The 27,295-nt window shown below is 53.3% G+C and overlaps 1 protein-coding gene across 1 annotated transcript in view; it reads left to right on the forward strand.

Moving 5' to 3' along the window:
* The window catches only part of RPS6KA2 (ribosomal protein S6 kinase A2), a 153,550-nt gene that overhangs the window by 53,217 nt on the left and 73,038 nt on the right, over positions 1 to 27,295 (forward strand). The window contains 2 exon segments of the mRNA XM_039257159.1: positions 18,937 to 19,053; positions 25,982 to 26,063. Coding sequence (XP_039113090.1) covers positions 18,937 to 19,053; positions 25,982 to 26,063 — 199 coding nt within the window.

Below are 27,295 nucleotides of genomic sequence, written 5' to 3' on the forward strand. Positions count from 1 at the left end.
ATTCATGGGAAACCGTTCCGTTCTTTGTCTCTACCCCAAGTACCCAAGTTCCATGTGCCTCTCGAGAGCCGGTTAGAGAGCTGCATGGCAGTTTCACACCAAGACAGGGAAGCGTCCCTCCTGGCGATGTCCCTGCCTGGCGTCCTGGCCACAGGCACTCACAGGTGACGTCTTCTGAAGGAGCCCAGTGAGGCCAAGATCACTCGGAATCCGTGTCCTTGAAAAGAGTTCAGAGGATGCCACCCCAAAGAATGCTCCCTGGGGGCTCAGCTCCCCAGGCCCGGCCCATGCTGGTTCTCCTGAGCGGTCCCCAGGAACGCCTGGGAACGAGGGTTCACTGGCTCATGGCGTCAGCTGCTGGTTGACGTCTGAACCATGTGGGGCCGCCCCTTCTCTCCCCGCGATGCCAGCCCGGCGGGGAGCCAGAGCTGCCTCAGGCCTGGTGGGGAGCGCGCGGGAGGGGCCAGCACGTTCTGGGGGAGCGGATTGACCTTGCAGCAGGTGTGGCCTCCTGGAAGGGACGCCCTTCGGGACAGGCAGCCGGGCAGGACCACCTGTAAGGTGGCTGAGACTGACCGCCTCTCCAGGCGTCTGGATCCAGGGGACTGAGGGGTGACAGGGTGACATCCCACACCCCCGGAGGGAGGCTGGAAACAAGACAAAAGCACAGTGCAAAAGAGAGATTTCAGGACTTGAATTTTTTTTAACGTTTATTTATTTTTGAGAGACAGAGTGCAAGTGGGTAAGGGGAGAGAGAGAGGGAGTCACAGAATCCGAAGCAGCTCCAGGCTCCAAGTTGTCAGCACAGAGCCCGACGCAGGGCTCGAACCCACAAACCGCAATATCATGACCCGAGCTGAAGTTGGACGCTTAACCGACTGAGCCCCCCAGGGGCCCCCAGGACTTTAATTCTCAAGGCAATTCCTTCTTGTTGTCATGACTATCTTTCAGCTTAAACAGTGGATTTCTCTCTCCCTGGTCTGAGTCTAATAACTTGGACTGGGTCATAAATGGGTAAATGGAATTCTTTGGGGATGGGGGGAGGGATGTGTGGGGGAGCCGGTCGTCCCTCAGCAGGTGGCCGAGCGCCTCCTCATTCGGCCTGTGCTCTTGTCACCGGCCCAGACTTGCCTGGACCAGTCTTAGGACTTTGAAGCATTTATAGAGCCCCCTGTGAAGCGTTTGCCTGCAGCCACTGCTCAGATCCGTTTTAGAACTGGAATAAAATTGGCGGCCGGCAAGCCCATCTTCATTGTTTAAGATGTTACGCATAGCGTACAAAGTATGGCTTTTAGTGAGATTATTGTAGAACGTTGGCTTTCCTTTTCTCCTGTTAATGTTGGGAATTTACCTCGGGAGCCTTGGGAGGAAGAAAATCTATTCTGTTTTTATACAGGAAGCGTTTCGTGTTTATTAAAAAAAACCCTTACCCTTGAATTCCTGCTGCCTAAGGAGGCTCTGCTCCCCTCACAGGAGCTTCAGGCGGGATTCAGCCAGCAAAAGGGAGAATTATTCCAAACGCAGCCCCTCTCCTGCTTCACCCTGGAGGCTCTGGCTGCCCGCTCTGTTCCCTGCTGTAGCCTTTAAATGGTTAGCTCTGTACGAGCCCCTTGATGAGTCATCAAATTGATCATCTTGGAACACGTTTTTACGGCCTACACAGAACAGCCCAGCCATGAAGAGGGGATCATACATCCTAAGGCCTCCACCCCATCCTTGTCACTCAGGTCAGCTACAACATGAGCCGCCGCTCAGAGCCACTTAGGAGGGCGGCATCCGAGCCCGAAGGAAAGGTCATCTTGGCCCCCGTGCAGGGGACGCTCTCATGACCACCTTGATCGGGTGCCCTCGAGAACACGCACAACTTTCCTGAGCGGAGAGTTCCAGAATCTTGTTTCCATCTATCTAGACTGTGTCACTTGTACATCGGAAAAAGGCCCGTTTTCATGGTGTCGGAATGAGAACTACAACAGAAAGGAAAAATTCAGAGCACTTCGTATTAAAGAATACAGGTGAGGTGGACACTGAAAAGGCAGCCCTCAAAAGAGAACAAATCGTCGAGTAATTTGTCAACTCTTGTTTTCATTTCCTTCAGAAGCTCTTGGAAATTGGAGATGAGAGGGGCGCCTGGCTGGCTCAGTCGGCTAAGCGTCTGACTTCGGCTCATTTTTTGATCTCGAAGTGCATGAGTTCAAGCCCCACGTCGGGCTCTGTGCTGACAGCTCGGAGCCTGGAGCTGCTTCGGATTCTGTGTCTCCCTCTCTCTCTGCCCCTCCCCCGCTCACGCTCTGTCTCTCTCTCCTCTCTCTCAAAAAATAAATATTAAAAAAATGAGATTGGAGATGAGATAGAAAAAGAAGGAATGTGTAGGGCAGACCTCAAGTACCTCATGTGAGAAAGCGGACGGAGGAACAGAAGGGGTGTGCAGGTGAGGGCGCCTGGTGGGGTGAGCTGGCACCCGGCTCCCTGCCAGCCTCGGGCACAGGCCCGGCCCTGCGGACCCACTGGGGCCTCTCACTTGGAGAAGGTTGCCTTTTCCTTCCGTAAGAGACGCACACACCTACGAGGAAATCAAAGTCGCTCACGTGGAATGCTCCTGGGCCAAGCCAGCGTAGCGTATTGCAGCCAACAGGGCCGGAAACATTCACTCGTTCCACGTGCTGTTTATCGCGTGCGTGTTTTCTGCTGTCACTTCCACAGTATTTTAGCTGCACTGGGGAGATTTCTCGGAAAAACAAACCCCTAAACTCGTTTCAAAATCAGGTTTCCTAAGTTACAGGTTTACCTTTGTGAGACCCATGACTGCTTTTCATTCAGTGGGCCCTGAGCACACCCGGCGTGTGGTGTGTGTGTGTGTGTGTGTAAGGCTCACACTGAGGTTGCTGGCAGGGTCATGGAGGGGGAGTCGCCTTGACCGGGCATCAGAATTCCATCACAGGGCAGCCTCGTGCTGACGGCTGGCCGCACCTGCCGGCCGGCGGCCCTCCCTCACGTCCGCTGGGGCAGCGTGTGGCCTTTGAGGACCGCAGCCGAGGGCGATGGTGCCCTCACTGGCCCTTCCTCATCGGGGCGGCCTGGTGGCTCCGTCTTCCTCCTGGCGTCTGCCCAGGCTTGCCGCGCCCCCAGCCCCAACAGGATGCGCAGTAGAGCAGAAACCCGGTGGGGTCTTTTACTCTATGGGCGGCTCCTGGCCCCGGGGCTAATTGTTCACGTCCACTTTCACAACCAAAGGAGGCACAGCCAGTGTCACGCTGCCTTCCCCTCTGGGAATACAGCAGTCACAAGGTCTGAAGCAGAAGTTCACGTTTGCACCGACTCATGAAAACTTGCGGCGCTCTTACTCGGGGAAAGAGCCGGTGGAATTTCTGGGTAACCGTTATTTGGAGGGTGTGAGGGATACCAAGGACAGTTGTCAGCCTGCAGGGGGGTGGCTGGGACTTAGCACTGGGTCCACTGGCTCAGTGATGGCAGCTCCCGGGGCCGTGCTAGGCCCGTCCGTACGGCCCCCACCCCCACCCCACACACAGGCCTGGTGCGGTTACAGCCACCGCTGTGGGGACGCCATCCTGACACACACATCCTCGGTCCCAGCCAGTGGCCTTGGACCTAACCCGTGTGTGCTTCAGTGGGACTCAGTCCTGGGTGAGATCCAAGGATGCGTGCAAACGTCAGTGGGATTTGCACTAACGTTCCAAAGCTGTCATTTTGGGAAAGCAGAGCGATTTGGAAACATCCAAAAACATGAAAGCAGACTGGTTTTCTGTTTAAAAATACAATTGCTGCAGAAATTAGCCACATCTACTTAAAGCAGTGCCCTGTGTTTGATTCAGTAATCGTGTCCTCAACAATAAGATGAGGCCGACGGGTGACAGTGTGACAGTTGAGTCGGGGCGGAGCACAGAGGTAGGGTACTGTGCAATGGGGCGGGGGGGGCACTGCGCCAGCCGAGCTATCCCAGATCGCCACTCACCAACACCGCCGGTGGTCGCCATTCTGTTCCAATGAATCTTGTTCCTTCTAAGCACTGCATTTTATCAAGGAGTTTGGCCAAACAAAAGGAAGGTGAATAAGCACGCGTGAGTGGCCAAGGTATTTGGTACATACAGTGTAGGAGTTCTACCTGGGGAATTTTTTAAAACATTTTATTTATTTTTGAGACAGAGAGAGACAGAGCACGAATGAGGGAGACGCAGAATCCAAAGCAGCTCCAGGCGAGCTGTCAGCACAGAGCCCGACGTGGAGCTTGAACCCACGAACTCTGAGATCATGACCTGAGCCGAAGTTGGACATTTAACCGACTGAGCCACCCAGGCGCCCCTACTTGGAGAATTTTTAAGTCAGCAATACGATATTAGCATGTGGAACCATTCATATTTTAAACTGCTGCTATAGCATGGCTGATCACGTGTCACAGCTTTACCCCCAAGTTAGCAGATGGAGCCGTGGAGCACCTGCAGCTGTGGCCAGGGCCAAAGTTCCGGGATTATGTGTAGTGGTCGGTCCATCAGAGTATCACTGAATGAAGACCTAGTTTTCTCTGTGCATAGGAAGTGACAGAATTTCCATGGCTTCATTCAGAATAATAGCATCGACTGACGGGTGTTCTAACCAAGTCTTTTTCCAGTGTAAGAGGTTAGCTTTTCGGTACAAGACTCCCAAAGCTTCAGTTTTAGGGTTTTCTCCAGCATCCGTTAGTTCTGTTACAGACAAAGCGTGTGATCTCGGGGGGTGGCAAGATGCTGACCGGAATTGTTGAGCGCGGCTGAAGCGTTTTGGCAAAACTTCAAGCTAGGATAGGCTTTTGACAAATTTTAGGGTCACCTTGGTGACTTAGTCGGTTAAGCTTATGACTCTTGATTTCAGCTCAGGTCATGATCTCACAGTTTGTGGGATCGAGCCCTGAATCGGGCTCTGTATTGACAGCGAGGAGCCTGCTTGGGATCCTCCCTCTTCCTCTCTCTCCCTCTATCTCTCTCTCTCTCTGCCTTTTCCCCGATGGAGATCAAGCATGCTCTCTCTCTTTCTCTCTCTCAAGATAAATAAACATAAAAAATACTCTTATAATATGATTTCTTTGAATTTAGAAATTGCATATAATGCAAGTGATGACTCCCAGTGTGGGGAAGGTTCCGGAACCCGTGCCTGACGTCACAAATAGGGTCTACACCCATCAGACTGATGCTTTGCACAGGGTGTCCTGTGGAATGCCAACCGTGAGGGTGTTTGATACCCTCTTTAAAACCACTGGAAAGTGTGTATTTCTTCCTGTACGAACACAGAGTATGTACTGTGTACCAGCCACCGTGCTACATAGGAGGAACCACAAGGACAAAATGGTGTCAGCACCTGGGGGCCAGGCCGATGGAGGCGTCAACTGAAAATGTACTCACCCCACACGTAACCTCCAATTTCCCCGAGAAGCGTCTGCAGGTCACGAAGCTTCTTCCAAACAGCATCACAGGTCATTGTGTAAGCAGGAAGCTTGGGCGGACGAGATCTGTCTGCTGGGGGGTAAAACTGTCACTGTCCCGACTGCCCAGTGGGCCTACGGTGGATGAGGAGATTCTGTCTTCGGTGTGCTGGGGATGGTAGCGCAGGGCTGATAGTAGTGAGCTGCCGAGTGAGACGGGAACGGTGCTGTGAAAACCGCACCGCTTGTCTCCTCGACTGAAATGCTTCATCTGTGCTCATGACTCTTCGGAATCTGCAGTTTATTGCTTATATTGGCAAAAACGAATGCAAGTATAGATTTCCAGTTCACTTAATTCCATTTGATTCCACCATCTTGGGCCTGGGTCTCCCAGTTCTAGACCCACGAGGGCCAAGGCGCAATGGGATGTGGGCGTGCCAGTGGGGTGCCTGAAAACTTTATTTTTTTTAATTAATTTATTTTTTATTTCTGAGAGAGAGACAGGCAGCATGAGCAGGGGAGGATCAGAGAGAGAGGGAGTCACAGAATCGGAAGCAGGCTCCAGGCTCTGAGCTGTCAGCACAGAGCCCGACGCGGGGCTCAAACCCACAAACTGTGAGATCATGACCTGAGCCGAAGTCGGACACTTAACCGACTGAGCCACCCAGGTGTCCCCTTTTTTTTGGGGGGGGGGTGCGTGAAAACTTTAAAATGTTTTTAATTTATTATTTTTTGTTTTATTTAATTTTTATATTTTATTTATTTTTAGCTTTTATTTATTTTTGAGAGAGAGAGAGCACGTGTATAAGCAGGAGAGGGGCAGAGAGAGAGGGAGGCAGAGAGAAAGGGAGAGAGAGAATCCTAAGCGATACACCCTGACTTGGGGCTTGAAGCCATGAACCAGGAGATCATGACCGGAGCTAAAATCAGGGTCAGACACTTCACCAACGAGCCACCCAGGAGCCCCGCTTTTGTAATCTTTTAAAATGACAACTAAGATGGTATAAAAACCAAAAGGGGAATCAGTAGTCAGCTAACTTCTTAGTTTCATCTCTTCAACAGTTTCGGAAACCGGTAGAAAATAATCTGCACATTACCACTGAAATTGTTTAAAGTTCATTCTGAAGTTCGTGATCGTTTTCTGCCTGGATTCAATTTGTGAGAGTCATGGAGATAGGAAAATCGTGTATACAGCAGACCTGTTACATGACGCCTGTGTTCCGAGACTCTGATAGCCAGATAGCGGTCCTCTCCACGGAGATGTGGGGACGATCTACTTTTGGCAGGAAACTGGAAAAATACAGAGGCCCGAGTATTGGCAGAAATGTTCCTTCTCCGTTGCCCCAAGTACCGAATCGTGCTTTGGCCTGGTACGGGGGTGCCGTCCCTTAGAGATGCAGGGAGTGTGAATCCAACATGACGCATGTTGTCGCTTAGATTACCACTCATGACTCCTCAGGGAAAAAATGTAAACTCTTCATATTTATATCTACAAACCTATTTAGGAGAAGTTTATCACACTCCACACGGTTGTCTGACTCACTACGATAGACATTCATCTCTAATCTCACTTTTCAGACCACATTTTGTTTGTCAGTTTTCCCATAAATTCCTACCACCCACCCCCAAGTACCCCGTGTCCCAGAAAATAATCTGTGAATTCACTGGCCACCTGCCAGGTGGGCAAGAATGTGTCGGTCCCCATATTGCGCCTGCCTCTGTTAACCGTGCACCCTGATGGGGGATTCGGTGCTAATCCTCAAGGCGGGCCTTGCATGTTGAGTATAAAAATTGTAATACCTTTAAAAATATTGACCCTTTCTTTTTCACCAAATGGTAGGCTAATTCTTCACATCCTGGGATGGCATCCTTATATTTAACCTTGGCTTCTGTTTTGTTTTGTTGCAGTGGGATTTTATTTGCTTCATTAGCTCACGGTTAATCTTGCCTGCACTTCCCATAGTGTCTCAGTGTTGCCGATAGGGCAGCAGTGGGTGAACATGGGAATCTCACACTGACGGGTAGTGAGGTGACTTTACTGGTTTTAAATTTCCTTATATAGAAGGCTGGGTCGTCTTGATCATTTTTATATTTCTGTATAAAAAATTTAGAACGCAGTGGGAAGAAAATTAATCATTTCTATTCCTCCAGCACCATCACCATTAATATCTCGGATTATTTCCCACAAACATTTTTTCCTACATATCTTTTCAATGTCGTGGTAACCATCATGTACATAAAATTTACACACTGCCTCCTTTCATGTAAAATCTTCTAGTAACCTCTTTCAGCCTTGCCAAATGGACTTCAAAATCACTTTATAAGGTTATTTTTTTACTCTGAAATAATTGTAGAGTTGCAGGAAGTTACCAAACCTAGCACAGAACTCCTATCTGCCCTTTACCCAGTTTTCCTTGCTGGCATTACCTTATGTAACAATGCTGCAGTGAACAGCTAGGAATTTGAGATCAGACGAGATCGGGCGCGTTCAGGGTGGTATGGCCGTAGACGTAAACAACTAGGAATTTGGTCTTGGGTGTAATCAACAGACCTTACAGAGATGTCATCAGTTTGACATGTGCATGTGTGTCTGTGTGTGTAGCTCTGTCCAGTGTCATCACATAGGTAGATTTATGTAACCACCACCACAGTCAAGACACGGAATTGTTTCATGTCCACAAAGATCCCTCCTGCAACTCTATTGTGGACACACACACACACACACACACACACACACACAAACACACACACACACACACACACCCCTCTCCACCATCCCTTACCTCCGGCAATAATGAATACATTCTTTCTCTATAGTTTTGTCATTTCAAGAATGACATACAAATGAAATTGTATGAATACGATCTTTGAAGATCGGCTTTTTTCAGTCAACATAATTCTCTGGTGATTCATTCAACTTGTGTTTATCAATAGTTTGTTCTGTTTTGTTGCTGTGGGATGATGTATCTCAGCCTGCTTAACCATTTGCCCACTGAAAGACATCTGGGTTGTTTCAGGTTGAGTGCCACCAATGAAGATTTGTATAGGACCAGAGTCTCCTTTCCTCTGGGGTCATGGCCCAGCATGCAACTGCTGGGTTGGACACTAAATGCTTCTTTTTATAAGAAACTACCAGACTCTTTTTCCAGGCTGTACCAGTTTACATCCCCACCAGCCATGTATGAGAGATCCAGTTTCTCTGCATCCTTGCCAGCATTTGATGTTATCGCTTTTTTTTATTTTAGTCACTGATCGGTGGTAAGTGATAGGTTCTCGTGGTTTTACATTCCTCTAACGGCTCATGATGTTGAATATATTTCCATGTGGTTCTTTGCCATAGGTGTGCCTTCTTTTGTGAAACAACTAACTCTTCTGCCCATTTCTTTCCGGATGGTTTGTTTTATTTTACTGTTGAGTTTTGAGAGTTCTTTTTTGCCCTTTTTTAAAATGTCTATTTATGTATTTATTTTGACAGAGAGTATGCACGAGCCTGCATAAGTGGGGTGGGGGGCAGAGAGAGAGAGAGACAGAGAATCTCAAGCAAGCTTCGTGCTGTCATCTCAGAGCCTGATGTGGGGCTCGATCCCACAACCGTGAGATCATGACTTGAGCCAAAATCAAGAGTCAGAGGCTCATACTGATGGAGCCACCCAGGTGGCCCAAGAATACTTTATGCTATAGACACAGATCTTTGCTGGAAGAGTGGTTTGCAAGTATCATCTCTCGGTCTATAGATCCTCTTTTCATCTTCTCAGCATAGTCTTTGAGAGCAAAAGTTTTAAGTTTTGATTAAGTTTATTGTGAAATTAAGCCCCCCTGTTGGGCTCCACACTGGGCATGGAGCCTGCTGAAGAGTCTCTCTCTCTCCATCTGCCCCTCCCCTGCCTGTGCTCTTGTGCATGTGTGTGTATACACACACACACTCTCTCTCTCTCTCTCTAAAAAAGAATATTGTTTTTTTATTAAGTTCAAATGATCAGTTTTTCCTTTTATGGATCATGGTTTTGACGTCACATCTAAAATTTTTCCCCCTAGCTGTAGGTCCTGAAGCTTTTCTACTAAAAGTTTTATAATCATTTAAATCTCTGATCCATTTCCAGTTAACAGGTGTATGAAGCATGGGATTGAGATCACATTGCTTTTTTCTTTTTTTCCCCCTTGGAGATCCGTTCCTCCAGTGCTGTTCGTTGCAAAGATCCTCCTTTCTCCAGTGAATTAGCTTTTCATCGCTGTCAAAAAGCGGTTGGTTGTCAGGGGCGCCTGGGTGGCTTAGTCGGTTAAGCGTCCGACTTTCACTTAGGTCATGATCTCGCGGTTCGTGGGTTCGAGCCCCGCGTCGGGCTCTGTGCTGACTGCCAGCTCGGAGCCTGGATTCTGTTTCAGTCTGTGACTCCCTCTCTCTCTGACCCTCCCCTGCTCACGCTGTCTCTCTCTCTCTCTCCTAGAAATAAATAAAAATATGGGGCGCCTGGGTGGCTTAGTCGGTTAAGCGTCCGACTTTCGCTTAGGTCATGATCTCGCGGTTCGTGGGTTCGGGCCCCGCGTCGGGCTCTGTGCTGACTGCCAGCTCAGAGCCTGGAGCCTGTTTCAGTCTGTGACTCCCTCCCTCTCTGACCCTGCCCTGCTCACGCTGTCTCTCTCTCTCTCTCTCTCTCTCCTAGAAATAAATAAAACATTAAAAAAAAATTTAAAAAAAAAAAAGCGGTTGGTTGTCACTGGATGGGTCTCTTCCAGAGCTCCCTCCTCCGCTCCACTGGTCCGTGAGGCTGTGCTTCGAACAGACCACTCTCCTGATCATGTCAGCTATGTTGTAAGCCTTCTCGTCCGTAGAGCGATTCCACCCCCTTTGTAATTCTTTTTCAAAGTTGCATTTAGCTATTTCTGTTTTTCTGCATTTCCATTTAAATTTCAGACTAAGTTTGGGACTCCCGGGTGGCTCAGTCAATTGAGTGTCCAACTTTGGCTCAGGTCATGATCTCACGGTTCATGAGCTCGAGTCCCACCTCATGCTCTCTGCTGTCAGCACGGAGCCTGCTTCAGACCCTCTGTCTTCCTCTCTCTATGCCCCTCCCTTGCTTGCGCATGCTCTCCCTCTCTCTTAAAAATAAATAAAAATGTTAAAAAATAAATTTTAGACTAAGCTTGTCTCTATCTACAAAAAGCCTTGCTTAGATTTTGATAAGAACTGCATTCTACCTACAGATTGATTTTTGGAGAATTAAACCCTTCACTTTGTTGAGTTTCCCAGTCTGGGGACATGGCATGTCTCTCTGTTTACTTGGCATTTCTTTGGTAGCATCTCCTTCAGTAGGATTCTGCAGATTCAGCACGGCTGCCGTATGCGTTTTGTTAGTCTTGACCTAAGAATTCCATTATTCTGGGAGCAATTGTGAATGGCACAGTCGCCTTTAATGCCTGCATAAAATTTTATGTGGTGGATGTGTCTTTTAACGCAGACATTGAAATTGTTTCCCATTTATTCATTCTTATATTTTAAAAAATGGCAGCAAACAGCTTTCTGTATGCAACCTTTTATTTACAAAGCCTGAAAACTAAGACTGCTGGGTCAGGAGGTATGAAGGTGCCTCTGGACAGACCACGGACTTTGTGTCTGGAATAAAAGAAGAGTTTCTGCTCAGTGCCCACGAATCTGCACGTAAGACCAGTGCTTTTCTACTCACGGTATTTTCTGTTCACATTTCTTTCTCTAAAACATGGATTTAGTGGCTGTTTAGATCCTTTCCTGCCTTGTGGCCGATTACTCTCTACCACAATATACAATTCTTTCTAGGGCATGATTACTATTTTCCCCGAAACATGACCTCACCCCGTGTACTTGCCCATCTGGTAAATGGAGCTCCCATTATTCTCCCCCCTGCAAGTGGCCTCTTAGGATCCTTTTGCAAATTATTCCATTCAGATGGGAAGAATGTTACCAGTTTGAATAAGTCATTCTTCCCTGCACCCTATGGGCCCTGCTTTGCCTGCCCTCGCGCGGATCACATACATGTCCCCTGCCCAAACGGGCCGCTCGGCATGTCTGCTTCCAGAGGAAGGGCAGGGAGTGTGGGACATTTCCCAATCAGTGCAATCAATTTTAATAGCTATTGCCATGTATATGTTGGACATTAAAAAATCTGTTACTTAAGCTACTTATTCTTTGCGGAAACCAAGCTGCCTTTCTCTACCCAGGTTTGCTTAGAGGCCCCTGTCAGCCTGTCCCCGTGCTCGCTCCTTCCTGTGCTCACCCCACGGGAAAGCACGCTGTGCTATGCTGTGCTGGGCGGCCCCCAGAGCCGCAGTGCCCGTCTGAGCCATTGAATTACTACAGCCCATGGGTTTTGCCCACCAGTTCGATATTCACCCTTGAGTTACTTTTTAGGTCTGTTTCATCAGTGAGAGCAAGAGAATCTATTACAGTAAAGTAATCTAATTACTTTAATTACAATTTGTGCCTTTGACCTAAATGTTCCCAAGGACAAACTTCCAGTGATGATCTTCCGCGCGTATCAAGAAAGACACGGTGCCTGGCTGGCTCAGACGGTAGAGCCTATGACTCGGGGTTGTGAGTTTGAGCCCCACGTTGTGTGTAGAGATTACTTAAAAGTAAAAAAAATCTTAAAAAAAGACACAAGCAATCCATGGAGATGTAGACCATTCACATTGTCTTGGAGAATCTCCTTGGCCCTTTTGAAGGTTTGAATGTGCCATCTGACCACTGGCTTTGGATGTGAGTGACTTCTTATTGACGGTTCTAGAGGACCTTTGATTCCACACCTCAGGTCTTCTTTTGATGAGAAAAATAAGTGAACCCCCTGTAATGATACTTGTAGATTTGCCTTCTGCCTCTCACTCTGCAGTCCAGCCATGAGTCTGTCCCTGGTGGGGGCCGTGGTCACCCGTGCGGAAGGGCTGTCGCTGTCAGCCCAGGGGGCTCAGTGCGTCCTGGACAGGCGTGGTGCACAGTTGTCTGCAGGGGACCCAGGGCTTTTCACAGACTGGAGTTACAGAGGGCTGGGAACAGAAAACAGCCTCGTGTGAGCGAAGAGTCCTGCCCGCACAGAGTTGCCGACCCTCATTTGGGTCAGCACTTCCTCATTTTGCTCTGTCAGGAACACGAGGTTTTGACAACTTGTCCTGATAACAGGTATCTACCAAACATTTACAAGATGTTGACTTCAGAACAAAACCAAACAAAACAAAACCTAGGATATCGAGTCAGAAATAAATAAATAATGGGGACTCCTGGCTGGCTCGGTCAGAAGATCATGTGACTCTTGATCTCAGGGTCACAAGTTCAAGCCCCACGTTGGGTGTAGGGATTACTTATATAAATAAGCACACTTAAAAAAAAGGAATATGTGAATCATTAAGTCTTGGAGAAGGTGATATTCAGATTGACTTTCCCTTTGTTGGAGAAAGGGTCAAGCTCGTCCCCGTAGATCTCAGTGGGGCATGACTAACAGCTCAGCTGTACCAGTCACGTGGGTTAGCATCATGTTGGCTTTACGTTGGGACTTTAAAGCCTATATTCTCAGTTTTCTCGTCTCTCTCAGTACATCCTCTTTCATGTGATGCATGTCAAATCCAAAATGAGAATGTTCTGAGTCTGTCCCGTGGACAAGGCAGAGAAACAGCGTGATGCCGCGATCAGTGCGCACCCAGTGTGCGGCTCAGTGTTGTGCTGCACCTCTGTGGGCTTCTACTCGGTGCTGAGTTTAAACTTGTCCTAAGGGATAACGGTTTACTCAGTCCCCGCTATGCACACGTACCACCCCCACAGCAGGCTGGCTGCTCCCCGAGGAAGCTTCTCTGCAGCAGGACCTAACGGCGCACGTTTTCCATCCGTACCCAGTTTTGCGGCTCTTGGGAGACCCCTCGATGCATCTGAATAAACTCAGTGAAGTCCACTGATAGCGACTTCCTCGTCTTGCGCCGGAGATGACTGCTTAGAAAGCACATCATCAAAGGCCACTCTTGGGATGAGGTAGAAAGGGCCTGTGAAGCCGTGTTAGGAGCCTTCACCTCAAACACAGCCATCAGACGCCAGCGCCTCACACCTCCAGCCTCACGCCCGGACCTCAGGGGTGGACGGAGCCTGCGGGTGGTGGGTGGTGGGTGCTAGGACTTGGGAGCCCAGAGCTGGCTGCGTGTGGGTGGCCGTGGGCCTCCAGGCGCCACAGAAATGCCACTCCGGCCGCTGTCTGTCACTGTTCAGAATCACAGCCATCGGGGAGTCCGATCTGTGTGGACCGTGATTTGTAAAAAGGGCACAGACATGAGCCTGTCAGAAGGATGGAAGGGACAGTAATTGAAGGGGACAACAGGCAGTGCGGGTGAAGACCGACGGCACGGTGTTGGGGTGGAGCGTGAAAGACAGAGGGAAAAGTTCACTTACCTCCGTAAGCAGAAGTAGGAGCGGGCGGGGTAGGAGGCAAGGGCTTGGGCGGAAGGGAGTTGGGGTCGGCTCTGCTGCGCCCTCACGCGTCCCCCGTGTCTCCTCACCTGGTGCTGCTGTGCGGTCACACCGCGCCGGGGGGCCCGTCCCCGCCCGGTGCCCCCGTGTGTGAGCTGCAGGGACTGTCCTCCACGCCGAGGCCCTTCCTTGGGTCAGAAAGAAACGCGGGCACCTGGCGGTTCCATCAGTTGAGCGATGGGCTCTTGGTTTCCACTCTGGTCATGACCTCTCACTTGGAGAAATCGGGCCCCACACAGCGCTCTGTGCTGACAGCGTGGAGCCTGCTTGGGGTTCTTTCTCTACCCCTCCCCACTCGTGCTGTCGCTGTCAGGGAAGGAAGGAAGGAAGGAAGGAAAGAAAAAGAGAGAGACAGGAAGAAAGAGAGAAAGAGGAAGGAAGGGGGGAAGGAGGGAGGGAGGAAGAGAGGAAGGGAGGGAGGAAGAGAGGAAGGAAGGATGGACAGAAGGGGGGAAGGAGGGAGGGAGGGGAGGGAACCCAGCACTCCAGGACGACGAGAGCCGTGGGCCCCCGGGTTAGCACAGGCTCCGTCCCTCCGGAAATCCTGCGTCCTGAGGAGCATCGGGTCAAGTACACCTGTGCTCCCGGAGCTGCAGGTCACCGGGCTGGACGCCAGGTCTCGGGCGGCGGGCACGTCTCCCCCCCTCTCAGGTGGCCTGTGTCCCGCTCCTGAAATTTCAGAGCCTCAACCTGCCGGCTCGACATTCCACCCAGCGTTTCCCCTTATCTCCCCGCCCTCCTCTGCGGTTGAAGATTTATCCCTAAAGAAAGCCCTCCTTGTTTTGTCTCGATTCCAGCGAGTGCCCGAAGGACCCGCTGGATGTGGTGCCGCTCGACTTAGTGGCTCAGCATAGGTTTAGCCCCTTCGATGGAGAGGGAACTTTCTGTACAAGTAGTTTGCCGAGGAATAGATTGGGCGGATGCGTCTGGCCGTCACTGCATCTCACGTCTGCACACACACGCCAGTGAGAGCAGACACGCAGGTCGAGGCGTGTGCAGGGGGTGTGACGAGCAGGGGAGACCCCGCCACCCCGCTGCTCACGCGGTGCCCGGGCCTGGTCAGAGGCCGGCTACCCCAGCGTGGGCCAGGGCGGGAACCGGGAACCAGGAACCCGCCCCGCCCGGCCCGGCCTGTCTGCGCAGAGGGGCCTTCTGGCTCTTTGAGTTCATGGTTTCGGTGATTCTTATGTCCCGTTAGCAACAGGCACAAAGCCCTCCCCCTGCCGGTGTCTCCGCAGCGAGATGCATGTTTTCATTGGTTCAGGGCCCAGTAGGCTTACTGGTAACAGAGACCCCAGCCTGCTGGCAGCCCAGAGTCAGATGCTATGGGAGCTCCCGGGGGAGTGCTCTCCCCTTACCTACCCGCCCCTGCAGAGGGTACCTGCTCTGGTCTGCACCTCCTGGAGGCAGCACAGAAGGCTGTGGGGTCGCCCTTCTCTCCACTTTGTAAACATTCCAGAGCTTCCGTTTCTAGCGCAGCCTGGACTAGGTGCAGCATGCTCTCTTGCTGATAGTACTGGGTCTTTTTAAATTAAAAAAATATTTTTTAATGTTTATTTTTGAGAGAGAGAGAGAGAGAGAGAGCATGAGCAGGGGAGGGGCAGAGAGAGGGAGGGAGAGAGAAAGAGAGAGAGGCAGGGAGAGAAGGGAGAGGGGGAGGCAGAGAATCCCAAGCAGGCCCCAGGCTGTCAGCACAGAGCCCGACTCGGGGCTCAAACTCAGGAAGCATGAGATGAGGACCCGACGCTTACCCAGCAGCCCCAGCGGCCTGACAGCACCATGTCTAGAATACGTAGATGCTTTAGGGAGCTGGGAAGTTAGCAGATATTCGGGGGCCAAAACCCGTGTTAAGAGCAGAACCCTGACTAAGAGGACAGTGAGGCTGACAGTCTCCTTGACAGCAGGTGACAAAGCTGGTGACCTTGAGGCGACCTCGTGGCCTCATGGTGCAGGGGGACTGGTGAAGGTCCCAGGCGGACGTCTCACCCACCCCAGCACGAAGGACACCGGACCCTGTGCCCCGTCCGAGGGTCTCCAGCCGGAGTTCTGGGGAGGGTCCTGTCCGGAGATCCTCGTGAGGCCCCAACACAGGGTGAGGCCCAGGGGGCGCTCACGCTGGAGAAGGAGGGGCGGGGAGGCAGGCCGTGGGGAGGCAGGGAGGTGAGGAAGTGGGGGGGCGGGGGGAGAGGACCCTGGGGAGCGGGCTGGATGCGAGGAGGAAAACACCCGGAGGGAGCAGTGGGCCGTGGGGTGCCGGGGTGGGGGGGTCCGACCCCTGGGTGCAGCGCTCTCTCTCGTGACTGGGTGTCAACTGGGTGGCAGTGAGTAGGAGAGGCCCTGGACACGGAAAATCCCTTCAGAGATCTCTGCACACCTGGAGTAACCCTGGGGGGGGGGGTAGGGGGAGTCTGTGTCTCCTTCTCTCTCTCCCCCTCCCCTGCTCATGCTCTGCCTCTGTCTCTGTCTCTCTCTCAAAAACTGAGAGGCGCGAAGCCAGCTTCACGGGCGGACGCGCCAGGGGCAGGGGCGTGCGGGCCCACTGTAGGAACACCACCTGACTGACCCAGTGGGTCGACTGACACCGTGTGCCGCAGCAGCAGGTCTCTGGCTCTCCACAAAGAGTGGCTGAAGACGAAGAATGATCTGGAATCTTCAGGAAGCACACACGTGCTGGGAAATGTCATCAGGGGAGAGACCAGCGGGCTAACTGTCCACACCTCCTGTCCCCGTCCTCCTTGGCGGGCTGTGTGGATGCCAGGTTCTGTCTCCCGCCTTGTGCCTGGGGACCGTGGCGAATTTGGCTTTCCCATCAGCACCGGGACTGTTACCGTGTTCCAGCCGTTACCAGAATGAAGTCCCGGACAGACGAGATTCAGTGAATTACTACCTCGTTCATGGCGAAGGTGTGGCATGACCATGGCCACGCGACTGAAGTTACTTCAGGAGGGAAACCGGGACGTGGGGTGACTCACCCCGGCCGGGCGGCAGGTAGCGGGTGGTCAGTGGAGCCCCGGCCCCGAAGTGACAGGACGGGGGGCTCTGTTCTTACGCAACAAAGAGCCTTCAGCTTCTTTCTTCAGTTGACAGGTCAGCAGCAGGAAAGGATGGCCTCCGTGTTTCTCTGGGGACTTGGAACATGGTCTTGAACTTGAGCTTTGGCCTTGTTTCCTAAGTGGAAACCAGAGCCTGCAGCAGCCGCGAGAGTGCGGTTTGCTTGGTGAAAACCAGGCCACGCGGTGAACACTGAGCCTCGCGCGGTTTCTTTCTCTTCCCACCACGACGGAGAGGTTTCCGGCGCAGGCCGCTCTGTCCCCTGGACCTCCAGGGCCCTGCGCTCCAGGGGGCCCGAGGTGTTGCAAAGGCAGGAGCGCCTTCGAGTGTGACCCCCACCCCAGACTGCGGTCTGAGGATGGCGCCCGTCCGCCAGCATTCGCCCCCCGCATTCTTACATGTTTATTCAGGAAGGGATCACAGGGGCGCCGGGGGACCCAGTCAGTTAGGCGTCCCACTCCTGATTTCGGCGCAGGTCATGATCTCACAGTTCATGAGTTTGAGCCCTGCGTCCAACTCTGAGATGACAGTGCAGAGCCTGCTTGGGATTCTTTCTCCCTCTCTCTGCCACACCCCTGCTCATATGCTCTCTCTCTCTCTCTCCTCTCTCTGTCTCAAAATAAATAAAACTTAAATTTTTTTTTTAAAAAATGAAAGGATCGCAAGTCAATGGCATTCTTTTTAAAATGTATTTATTTAGGGGCGCCTGGGTGGCTTAGTCGGTTAAGCGTCCGACTTTCGCTTAGGTCATGATCTCGCGGTTCGTGGGTTCGAGCCCCGCGTCGGGCTCTGTGCTGACTGCCAGCTCGGAGCCTGGAGCCTGTTTCAGTCTGTGTCTCCCTCTCTCTCTGACCCTCCCCTGCTCACGCTGTCTCTCTCTCTCTCCTAGAAATAAATAAAACATTTAAAAAAAAAAAATAAAATAAAATGTATTTATTTATAAAATACACGGTGCGATAGCTGTGGCAAAAACGCCCTTCTAGAGGGAGGACACAGAGGTGCGCCTCACGTGTGGACCCTGCCAGTGGCCTTTACAGCCCAGCACTGTGGACACAGACAAATTCTCAGGCACTTATCTGACGCCCGTGGCCATATTCATCCCTTCCCCAACTCTCGCCCAAACTGCCAGAAGCCGAATGGATTTCATTGAGGTCCCTTTACACTTCCCTGAGACCCTGGTAAGACCAGATGACAGAAATCGCCACAGAAAAGAAAAAGTGGCTCACCTGGCCCCAAGCAGAAAGTAGGCACAGGGGCGCCTGGGGGCTCAGCCGGATAAGTGTCCAGCTCGTGGTTCCATCTCAGCTCACGATCTCACAGTTGGTGAGTTCACACCTGCGTCGGGCTCTGCGCTGCCAGTGAGGAGCCTGCTGGCGATTCTCTCCCTCCCTCTCTCTCTGTCCCTGCCCCGCTCGCGTTCTCTGTCTCTAAATAAATAAATGTAGAAAAAAGAAAACGGGCACAAATAAGGAAGATTATGTAAAGCTCTGTGGTGTTCCGACTCTCACAATAAACCCCGTGTGACAGGCACCCTCTGTCACCAGCAAGTAGAGATCACCCGTCACCAGGGACGGGAACCTTTTCTCCTTTCCACCCCAGCCCAGATCCTCTTCAGAAATCCTACTTAATAGAAGCTCTTAAAGTCACGCTTTCTTTGTCCAGTCCGTTCCCAACAGATTTATTGTCCTTTTGTCTATAAAGAATAAAAACCACGTGCTCTGGTCATTTCTCCAGGTCTTCATTTAGTCATTGGGCCTCTGTGTGCACATAATACTGCTCGGATTTCCTTTCCTCCCGTTGATCTGTCTTGTGTAAAGTTAATTCTCAGGCCGGTCGGTCGTGAACCTTGAGCGCAGAGAAGAGTTTTTCCCTCCGTTCACCCCAGTCCTCAAAACCCATAACATTACCCAACTCGTCCTACGTTCAGAGTAGACGGGCGCGTGATGCATGTGAGGTCCCGACGCTGGTGTTTTCATCGCGTGTCACTGCTCTCTTGCAGGAGGAAGGCACCGTCAAGGAAATTGACATCAGCCACCATGTGAAGGAAGGGTTTGAAAAGGCCGACCCTTCCCAGTTTGAACTGCTGAAGGTCCTAGGACAAGGATCCTACGGAAAGGTAAGCTGGGGCGTGCGTCCCTCCGAGTGAGGCTCACGCACGTGGCAGAAGCACGGGGCTGGTGGGGGAGGGGCGGGCGCGATGGCAGACGGCCTCCTGGACACGGACTCGCGGCCCTGAGGCCGAGGGAGTGAGGCTCGCAGGCGGTGCCCCCCGTGCAGGGCCCCGTGGTGACGGCGGCCCGCACGCACGCACAGGGACCGGCGTGACGGCGGTCTGCACGCACGAGGGACAGGGACTGGGGGTGACGATGGCCCACACGCACGCAGGACCGTGAACTCACCCCACACGGCTCCGATCCAGTAGTGTGTGGCTGTGCAAGCCAGGACAGCACGGACCCTCGAGGACACCCCCACGGCCCCCTCCCCTGGGACGACCCTGGATACCCGGCTCATCATGACAGTGCCTCTCCGAAAGCGCACACTCACCAAGAAAGAAGAAAGCCGTGCCCTTCAGGGCTGGCACGTGACTGGCCCTCAGGAGTCAGGAAGGCCAGCCTTGTCCTTGGGCCCCTCTCCTTACCCTCTGCCCCTGCTGCGCAATTATTCTCTCTCCGAGCCTCAGTTTCCTTGTCTACAAAATGGGGATGACACGTCTGTGATTATTGTACGGATTGAAGACGACTAGAATCCCGTTGCGCTTGCTAAGCTGTATCCGTGTGAAGAATTGTGCCCTTTCTTACCTTCCAAGTGCGGTGACAGCTGATCACTCTGGGGACGTGAGAAGCGGCTGGGCCTCAAATGGCAGAACGCCGTGACTCTTCCGTCACAATGACACATGAGTCCTTCCCATGCAGTGCTGAGTGGTCTGTGTACGGGGAGGAACTTAGAAATCTACAGACTCTGACGGCATGATTGCGGGCATATTGGGGGCTGAGAGAAACACGAAGGCTGACCTTTCCCAGGGGCAAGCAACACCACGGCCTGGCGTGTGGACGGACACTCACCCAATCTCCATTCTTCGTGGGACTTTGTGCCAAGATGAGGCCTGGTGCTGGTGATTCAGTGTTGGATTGACAGTGTGTTAATGGTGTTCTGGAAGGTCTCTTACAGACCGTGAAATTTGTGATTGCAGAATTGATCTTTTGGCCTGCTTATCAGGTGGAACGTCTTTTTCTTTCTTCTTTTTCACTTTCGTATGGTGACATGGTAAGGGACACGTCTGATGTAGGTAAAACCACACTAGTTTTGAAGCGTACAGCATTACCTGTATTCAAAATTTCGTGTCCTACAAAAACAGCTACTTAATACGGTTCCTAAGTTATTTTTGGAAGGAGGGAGCGAAGATTTCCGTCTCTCACAGTATAAGAAGCGTTACTGAAAGCGTAAGGCAGAGCCTCGTCACGCGGTAATGAAGTGTTTGTCATTAATTAGAAATGTCAGAAAAAAAGAGAGTGGTATAACTCTCTCTCTCTGAGAGCTATGATTTTGGAACAGAGAGGAGCAAACACACACATTCCCCACGTCTGTTTCCTGAGAACAGATTCAGTCCGTGGAGGACATGATCAGCTGAGTGGTCTCGTGTGCAGTGTGGGGCCCTGGCGGGGGGGTGCTGCTGCATGTGACTGAGTCCCTCTTCCTTCGCCGTGGACGCGCCCAGCACCCCCAGCTTAAGGTGCTTGGTCACAGCATGGACAGACCGTGCTTCTGAGCCCCACAGGTCTGGGGCTCTGGGGGCCGTTCAGAAACGTGACTGGACAAAACATACCCTTGAGAATGCCCTCCTGGGGGACTCGGGGGTTAAACATGAGAGGCTAAAAGGCTTTGTCCAATTCCCACCAAATTTCACATTTTGAATTAAAAGTTTGCTTTAAAAAAGTTCTTTGGCAGACTACACATGAAATAATGGTGGAATCCCCAGAGTGACCATCTGTGTCATGCTCCATGCCTTCTACACGCCTGTGCACTTACGTTCACTTGGGCCGCGGTAGATGCGGGCCACGCCGGCCAGAGGAATAAAAGAGGCGGTAGCCACTCGTACGCGTGTCTTAACCTCCGCCAACAACGTAGTTCACAGCTCAGCCACGACTGTGTGTCGGGCCAAGTCCGCGGGGCCCTGGGGTGAAATCCAGGGTTCCCGGGGGGCGAGGGGTGCCAGACACACGGGCCAGGACTCCACACCCCTCGGAGGTGCCGACATCAGCTCGAGAGCCACACAGGGCTGCCTGTTAGGAATTTTCAGAGAAGCAAAACTAATGACGAGGGGAGAGGAGCCATGTGTCCTCACACCCCGTATGATTGTATTCTTCGTCCCTAAGCACCCTATGTCCGTGTGCAGAGGTCCCCTGGCATCTGCCCTCCAGAAGAGAAAAGAAGAGCAGAACGGAACATCTTCATCCAGAAAGCTCGCGTTAGATTTCCCTTCTCCCCTCTGCTCCCAAGAGCAAAGAGCCAGAGTGAATCTGGAGTCCGGTGTCCCCAGGTCACAGTCACCTGTTACTGGGTCCCGTCGTTCTTTCTTTCCCCCCGTGAAGGGATTGCAGATGCTGGGATGCAGCAAGGAATAAAGTGCAGTCTCTGCCCCTTGGCAGCGATGCCCACCTTCCAACCGCAGGCTCTTCCTGGGGACCGCGACGTGCCTTTGCCACCCCGCCCACTGCGGGAGCCCTGACGGGTCCTCCCTCAGCCACTGCCCTCCTCGTGTGCATCCCAGACAGAGGAGGAGTGTCTGCTGGCGGCGGGTCCCCGTGCGGGACCACGCAGGGCAGCGTGCGCTCGCATCTCCGAGTCAGTCATGCGAAGTGTAGGGAGCGGTTTGCCGAAGCACTCAGCTGGGAAAAACGGAGACCGTCTCTGGTCATTGGGGACGTGTCAAGACCTCATGATTTCAGGGGCGTCCGGAGAGCAGGGGAAGGCTGGTGCGCAGGCAGGAGACGCGGCCTGTCCTCAGACAGGGCGATTTCAGCGTGGGGCCAGGAGAGCAGTGAAAGGCTGGGAGACACGGCCGTGCGTCCGGGTGTGCCCGGAAGGTCTGCAGGAAGGAGGCGCCCAAGCCGCCCGCGAGTCCGAAAGCGACTCCTCCCCACCCCCTCGCCTGGGGTCCCTCGTATGGATAAGCACCAGGGGTCCGTGTGGAAAGACTCCTTTCTTCAGGATACTCGGGGAAAGGATCACAATCCCCGCTCTCGGAGAAGGGCTGAAGCCAGATCAAAGCAGGCCCTTGTCCTCCTATGACTAAATTGGGAGCATATAGGATTGGTCTTTCCATGTCTTCCTTTTGAGGACCTTGTCACCGTAACGTCCCCTGAGAGGGCCCGGCCGCCACCTGTTGGCTCCTGACTTGGAGGACTTTGCAGCCCCCTTGTGAGGTCGCAGCTCCGAGAGGTTTGCGGAGAGAGTCGGGGGTGGTTTAGCCAATGACGGCGGACCCTGGAGATTTGGGGCGAGTTAGGACGGCGCAGCGTCTGTCATCACGTGTCCCCTCATAATGTCTTTGTGCGTCACACGCCGGGCCGCTGAAGAAGGCAGCTCCAGGAATGAAATGGGGAGAACACGCAACTGGGCTAGAGGCGAAGGCTCGACGACCGTATTTGCTGAAATTGCTGGAGTTCTCGAGAACCTATTTCACTGCATCCAAGGGTAGAGTCCTAAACGCCGTGCGCCAGCCAGTGGGCGGGAGAGGCAGCGGCGGCTGGTGAGCCCATCTGTCCTCTCAAGGTCATGTTTATCCTGTTAGGTGCCCAGAGGGTCCCTCCTGCTGCTGTCTGTAGTGACCCCAGGGCCTGGCACATAGTGGGGGCTCCATGAGCGCTGAGTCTCTTCCAGTTCTTCTCAAAAACAGAAGCACAACTCTTTTATTTTTATTTATTTCTGAGAGAGAGCGTGCGAACAGGGAGGGGCAGAGAGAGAGGGAGACACAGAATCGGAAGCAGCTCCAGGCTCCGAGCTGTCAGCACAGAGCCCGACGCGGGGCTCGAACCCACGAACCGTGAGATCGTGACCTGAGCTGGATGCTCAACCGACTGAGCCCCCCAGGCGCCCCTCTTCTTTGTTTTTTTTAAAGTTGGTTTATTTTGAGAGAAAGAGAGCAAGAGCACATGTGCAGTCAAGGGGGAGGGGCAGAGGGAGAGAGAATCCCAAGCAGGCCCTGGCCTGGCAGCGCCGAGCCCTAGGAGGGGCTCCAGCTCACAAACCGTGAGATCGTGACCTGAGCTGAAGTCCTTGCTCAACCGACTGAGCCTCCCAGGCGCCCCTGAGTACAGCTCTCTTCATAACAGACAGGCCATCACTCTCAGTCATCACCTTTTTTTTAAAGCCTGAGCCTCGAGAAGGACGTTTTATGAGCAATATTTATGCAGAATTTGACGTCTTTGAGCTCACCTTCATTGTGGCTGCCCACGTGTGCTGGGCCTCCGGTGAAGCCTGCAGTGGAGTGGGGTCCACGGCCCTGAGTCCACACGTGTGTGTGCTCTCACGTACGTTCACATGTGCATCAGGCACACCCACTACTATTGTCGGGAAGAGGGGGAGGAAGGAACGAAAAGGGAGGCAGGAAAGATGGCTTCCGGAGTCGCACCCTGTGAAGGAGGGTTTGCTGCTGTCACTGTTTGTCTGGTGACCAGGACGCTCATCTCGGGGCTGAGCAGCGGGCTTCCCTGTGATGGAGGGAGCAGGTTAACTGTCCCCGCTGCGGCGCGCCGAGGCAGTGTCCCTGCTCAGTGACTCCGGGACCGGGACCGGGCTGGCTCGCCCCCTGGCCCCGTGGCCCCCAGCGCCGTCGCGGGGGGCTGCAGCCCGAGCGTCTGGCTCCCGCTCTGCGGTGCTCTGGCCCCAGAGGGCCACACTCCCTCCCTGCTCGAGTCACAGCTGTTTGGCCAGCAGCCCTTCCCTGCCCCCCACACACCTGGCCCCGCCCCCAGGCCCTCTGGGGCTCGGAGATCTCTCCTGTGTGCCCGGCACTGGTGCCCCAGCCCCTTGGGGGGCCCCCAGCCTCTCCCACCTGCCCACTGGGTTGTGCTCACAGCCCTGTGTCCGGGGGGCTCCCCTCCGCCCACAGGCCCGCACCAGCTCGGGGGTGGGGCTTGGAGACTTGGGGGGACCTCCTGCCTGAGCAGACATGGCAGTCAGAGGACTCAGGATGTCAGACAGCGAAGTTTCCTCCGCACACCCCACCCTGCTGACTGCTGCAACAGTCTTTTCTACCTGCCTGCAGGGAGGCTCGTCCCCAGCAGAGCCCTCATCTGTGGGAACTGCAGGAGGTGGCTTGTATAGCCCTGCCTGCTGAGGGAGAGACCCCAGATTGTCTCCCTGGGGGTCTGCGCCACAGGCTGCCTCACCCCGCCAACAAGCACCAGCATGTGGGACACGTGCATACATGTAGACACGTCCCCTGTCCCCGGAAGGTGACAGAATAGTCCAAATCTGAAAGGAAAGGGCTACCTACTTCTCACTGTCCTCACTCCGGGAGGCAGCGTCCAGTGGGGCCAGCGTGTTGCCCTCATTTTTGTCTGGGTGGGGGAGGGGAGGGGGGAGGGATGTTTGCATTGACCCGGATCCATGCGGGTCTGGGGAGGGTACTGTGACCCGAGCGTGGCCGCGGTCAGGAAGGAGCGGAGCGGGAGCTGTCCCGGGTCAGGAGGCCGCTGAATCGCCTCGAGGGCCCTCGGTGAACTGAGGACGGCGGTGATGACTCCGTTACCGGCATCCCAGTGCGGCGACTTGGGGTCTCCCGGGGCCAGTGGAGGAGACACCGAGGACCCTCGGCTCCCGAGCTCCTGCCCCTCACTTTCCTCCTCGTCACTGTCCCCCCCAAGGGCAAGGCTGGGAAAGAGCAGACCCCTCGTGCTGGTCTCTGTCCCCTGCAGGTGACACCGCGGCCCCCACCCCAACACCACGCCTAGTGGGCGGGGCTCCTGGAGCTAGCGCCCCGCCCCCGGCCGGCGCAGCGGCCCCCCCACCCCAACCCCCCCACCCCTCCTGCTTCTGGAGGCCCCCTGGGGAGGCATTTCGGGGAAGGTTGAGTCACTGTCACCCTTGTGGTGGCGCATCCACTGGGTGGCAGGTGTCATCAGCGTGGCAGTCTCTCCCGTGGCGCCGATGCCCCAGGGAGGTGTGTGTGTTTATTTTACTAACTGGCCAGGACACCAGGCTCACTCAGCCCCTCAAACGATTGTCTTTCCTTTTTGGTTTCCCTTGATGCCCCTCCTCAAGGTGTTTCAAAGTCATTAAGGCCGCACACGAGTGTACCCAGAGCCACTTAGAAACTAACTCTCCATGTAAATCCAAGCTGCTCAGAGCTAAAATTTGGGTGAAGAAAGCTCAAAATAAGAGGTTCAAAATAAAGAGAACCCAGTTTATCTTAAGAATCAGACTGTTCTGTGTAATCAGGGCGGCCTTCACGGTGGGGATTTACAAAGGGATGTTTAGAATAAAACAAATCATCTTCCTTAAAATTTATGAATATTGATTTTCTTTTTTTAAAGTTTACTTATTTATTTTGGGAGAGAGAGAGAAAACCAGTGGAGGAGAGGCAGAGAGAGGGAAACACAAAATGGGAAGTGGGCTCCAGGCTCTGAGCTGTCAGCACAGAGCCTGACGTGAGGCTCGAACTCACAACCGTGAGATCATGACCTGAGCTGAAGTCTGAGGCTCAACCGACTGAGCCACCCAGGCGCCCCATGAATATTGTTTGGTTTCCTAAACAACTGGTCTTTTTTCCTGATGGAAAGTGTTCAGGAGAAAGTTAGTGATACCAAAACAAATGCTGCTTCCTACAAACATGTAATGCTCTTCATCCCGCAGTTACAGTCAATTAGATGAAATTCGTCCAGCTTTGATGTTGGAGAAGATTTTAAATGTAGAATTTCACGATAGCATATTTACTTCATTGGATTTTCCCCTAAACTCCCTTGCAGAGCCCTGCGACAATTCAAATAAGGAAAGTGGGTTTGAAGTGCAACCAAGTTCGGGCGTTGTGTTCTCTCTGTCAGGTGTTCCTGGTGAGGAAGGCCAAGGGGTCCGACGCGGGACAGCTCTACGCAATGAAAGTCCTCAAGAAAGCCACCTTGAAAGGTAGGACTCTGCGTGCGGATGTCTATACCGTGCCAGCTCTTTGCGGGATACGCGTTCTGCTTAGCAGTGCGTGGTTTCCAGAGCTGCCTCTCAAGGAGTGTGTCAGACACGTTACCCTCCAACTGATGATAAACAGTACAAACGTCTCCCTGAATATCTAACATCTCCCTGCAAAATTTCCACGATTTCCAGGGAGAAAAGCCATATTGCGTAAATACCGTTCTCCCCCATATGTTCTGCGGCGGCGTGCCATTTGGGAAAAAGAACATCGAGGAGGAAAGCAGAGGCTGCATGGCGGCCCGGGGGCCCCAAGTCCTTTGGAGCCTTCAGTCACACAGGATTGCTCAGTTCCCAGCAAAATGCGGTTCGTGGCTGGGTGACTCCCCAGGGGCTGGGTGTTAGGAACAGAGCTCTGTACCCCCGACCGCCAGGGAGGTGCGAGCACTAGACACCAGGGCAGAACAAAACTGCCTCCAGGGTCGCTGGCTCCCGGGCTCCTGGCCCACAGCACGTACGAACCAGCCCCTGCTCCCGCTCTGATCCCTTCCCACTCACGCTGCTGGTGAGGGAGGGGCCCATCCCCTGAACAGTGGAAGGTGTCCAGGCACCCGCGCCAGGCCCTGGGCAGGTGCAGCACTGTCTTATTGGTCCTGTACCCTCATAACACCCTGGGGAGGAGGGTGTGCATGCCAGGCTGGGCCGCACGGGCCCGTACAGGACAGAGCCACCACGGACAGGCGTGAGGAGGCGGCTGCGTGGAAACACGAAGGCAAGGTGGCCCCTGTGCCCGCAGAGGATGCGCTGGGGCTGTCTGAATAGTTCTGTGGGCTGGCCTGTTTATCGGGCGAGGACCAGGGGTGCAGCCAGGAAACTGTCAGGATGGGGGGCTCTCTCGCAGGGAGGGGGAGACGTCTGTCAAGGGCAGGGGGATCGCAGTCCTTTGGGGACCATGAGACTCAAAAATGTGAAAGCAGCTCTTGAATCTTCAGGTCTTACGACAATGTCCTCAGTGAGTACGTTCAGGGTAATGTGTTGTTATCTGCACTCACGTCACTTCCTGTTGCCTGGTGAACAAGGTAAGATGACCAACAATATAGGACAGGAAATGCATAACTAGGTGGGGATTACCATGCAGCAGGTGGCAGGACCCAGGGGACCCGGTCACCCCAGGGCAGTGGCACCCGCTTTGGCCAGACTGGAGCCTGTCTCGGGCTCACCCGTGCGTGCTTGGG

This window comes from Hyaena hyaena, unplaced genomic scaffold, assembly GCF_003009895.1.
Source record: "Hyaena hyaena isolate Hyena2069 unplaced genomic scaffold, ASM300989v1 scaffold_603, whole genome shotgun sequence".
NCBI classification, from domain to species: Eukaryota; Metazoa; Chordata; class Mammalia; order Carnivora; family Hyaenidae; genus Hyaena; species Hyaena hyaena.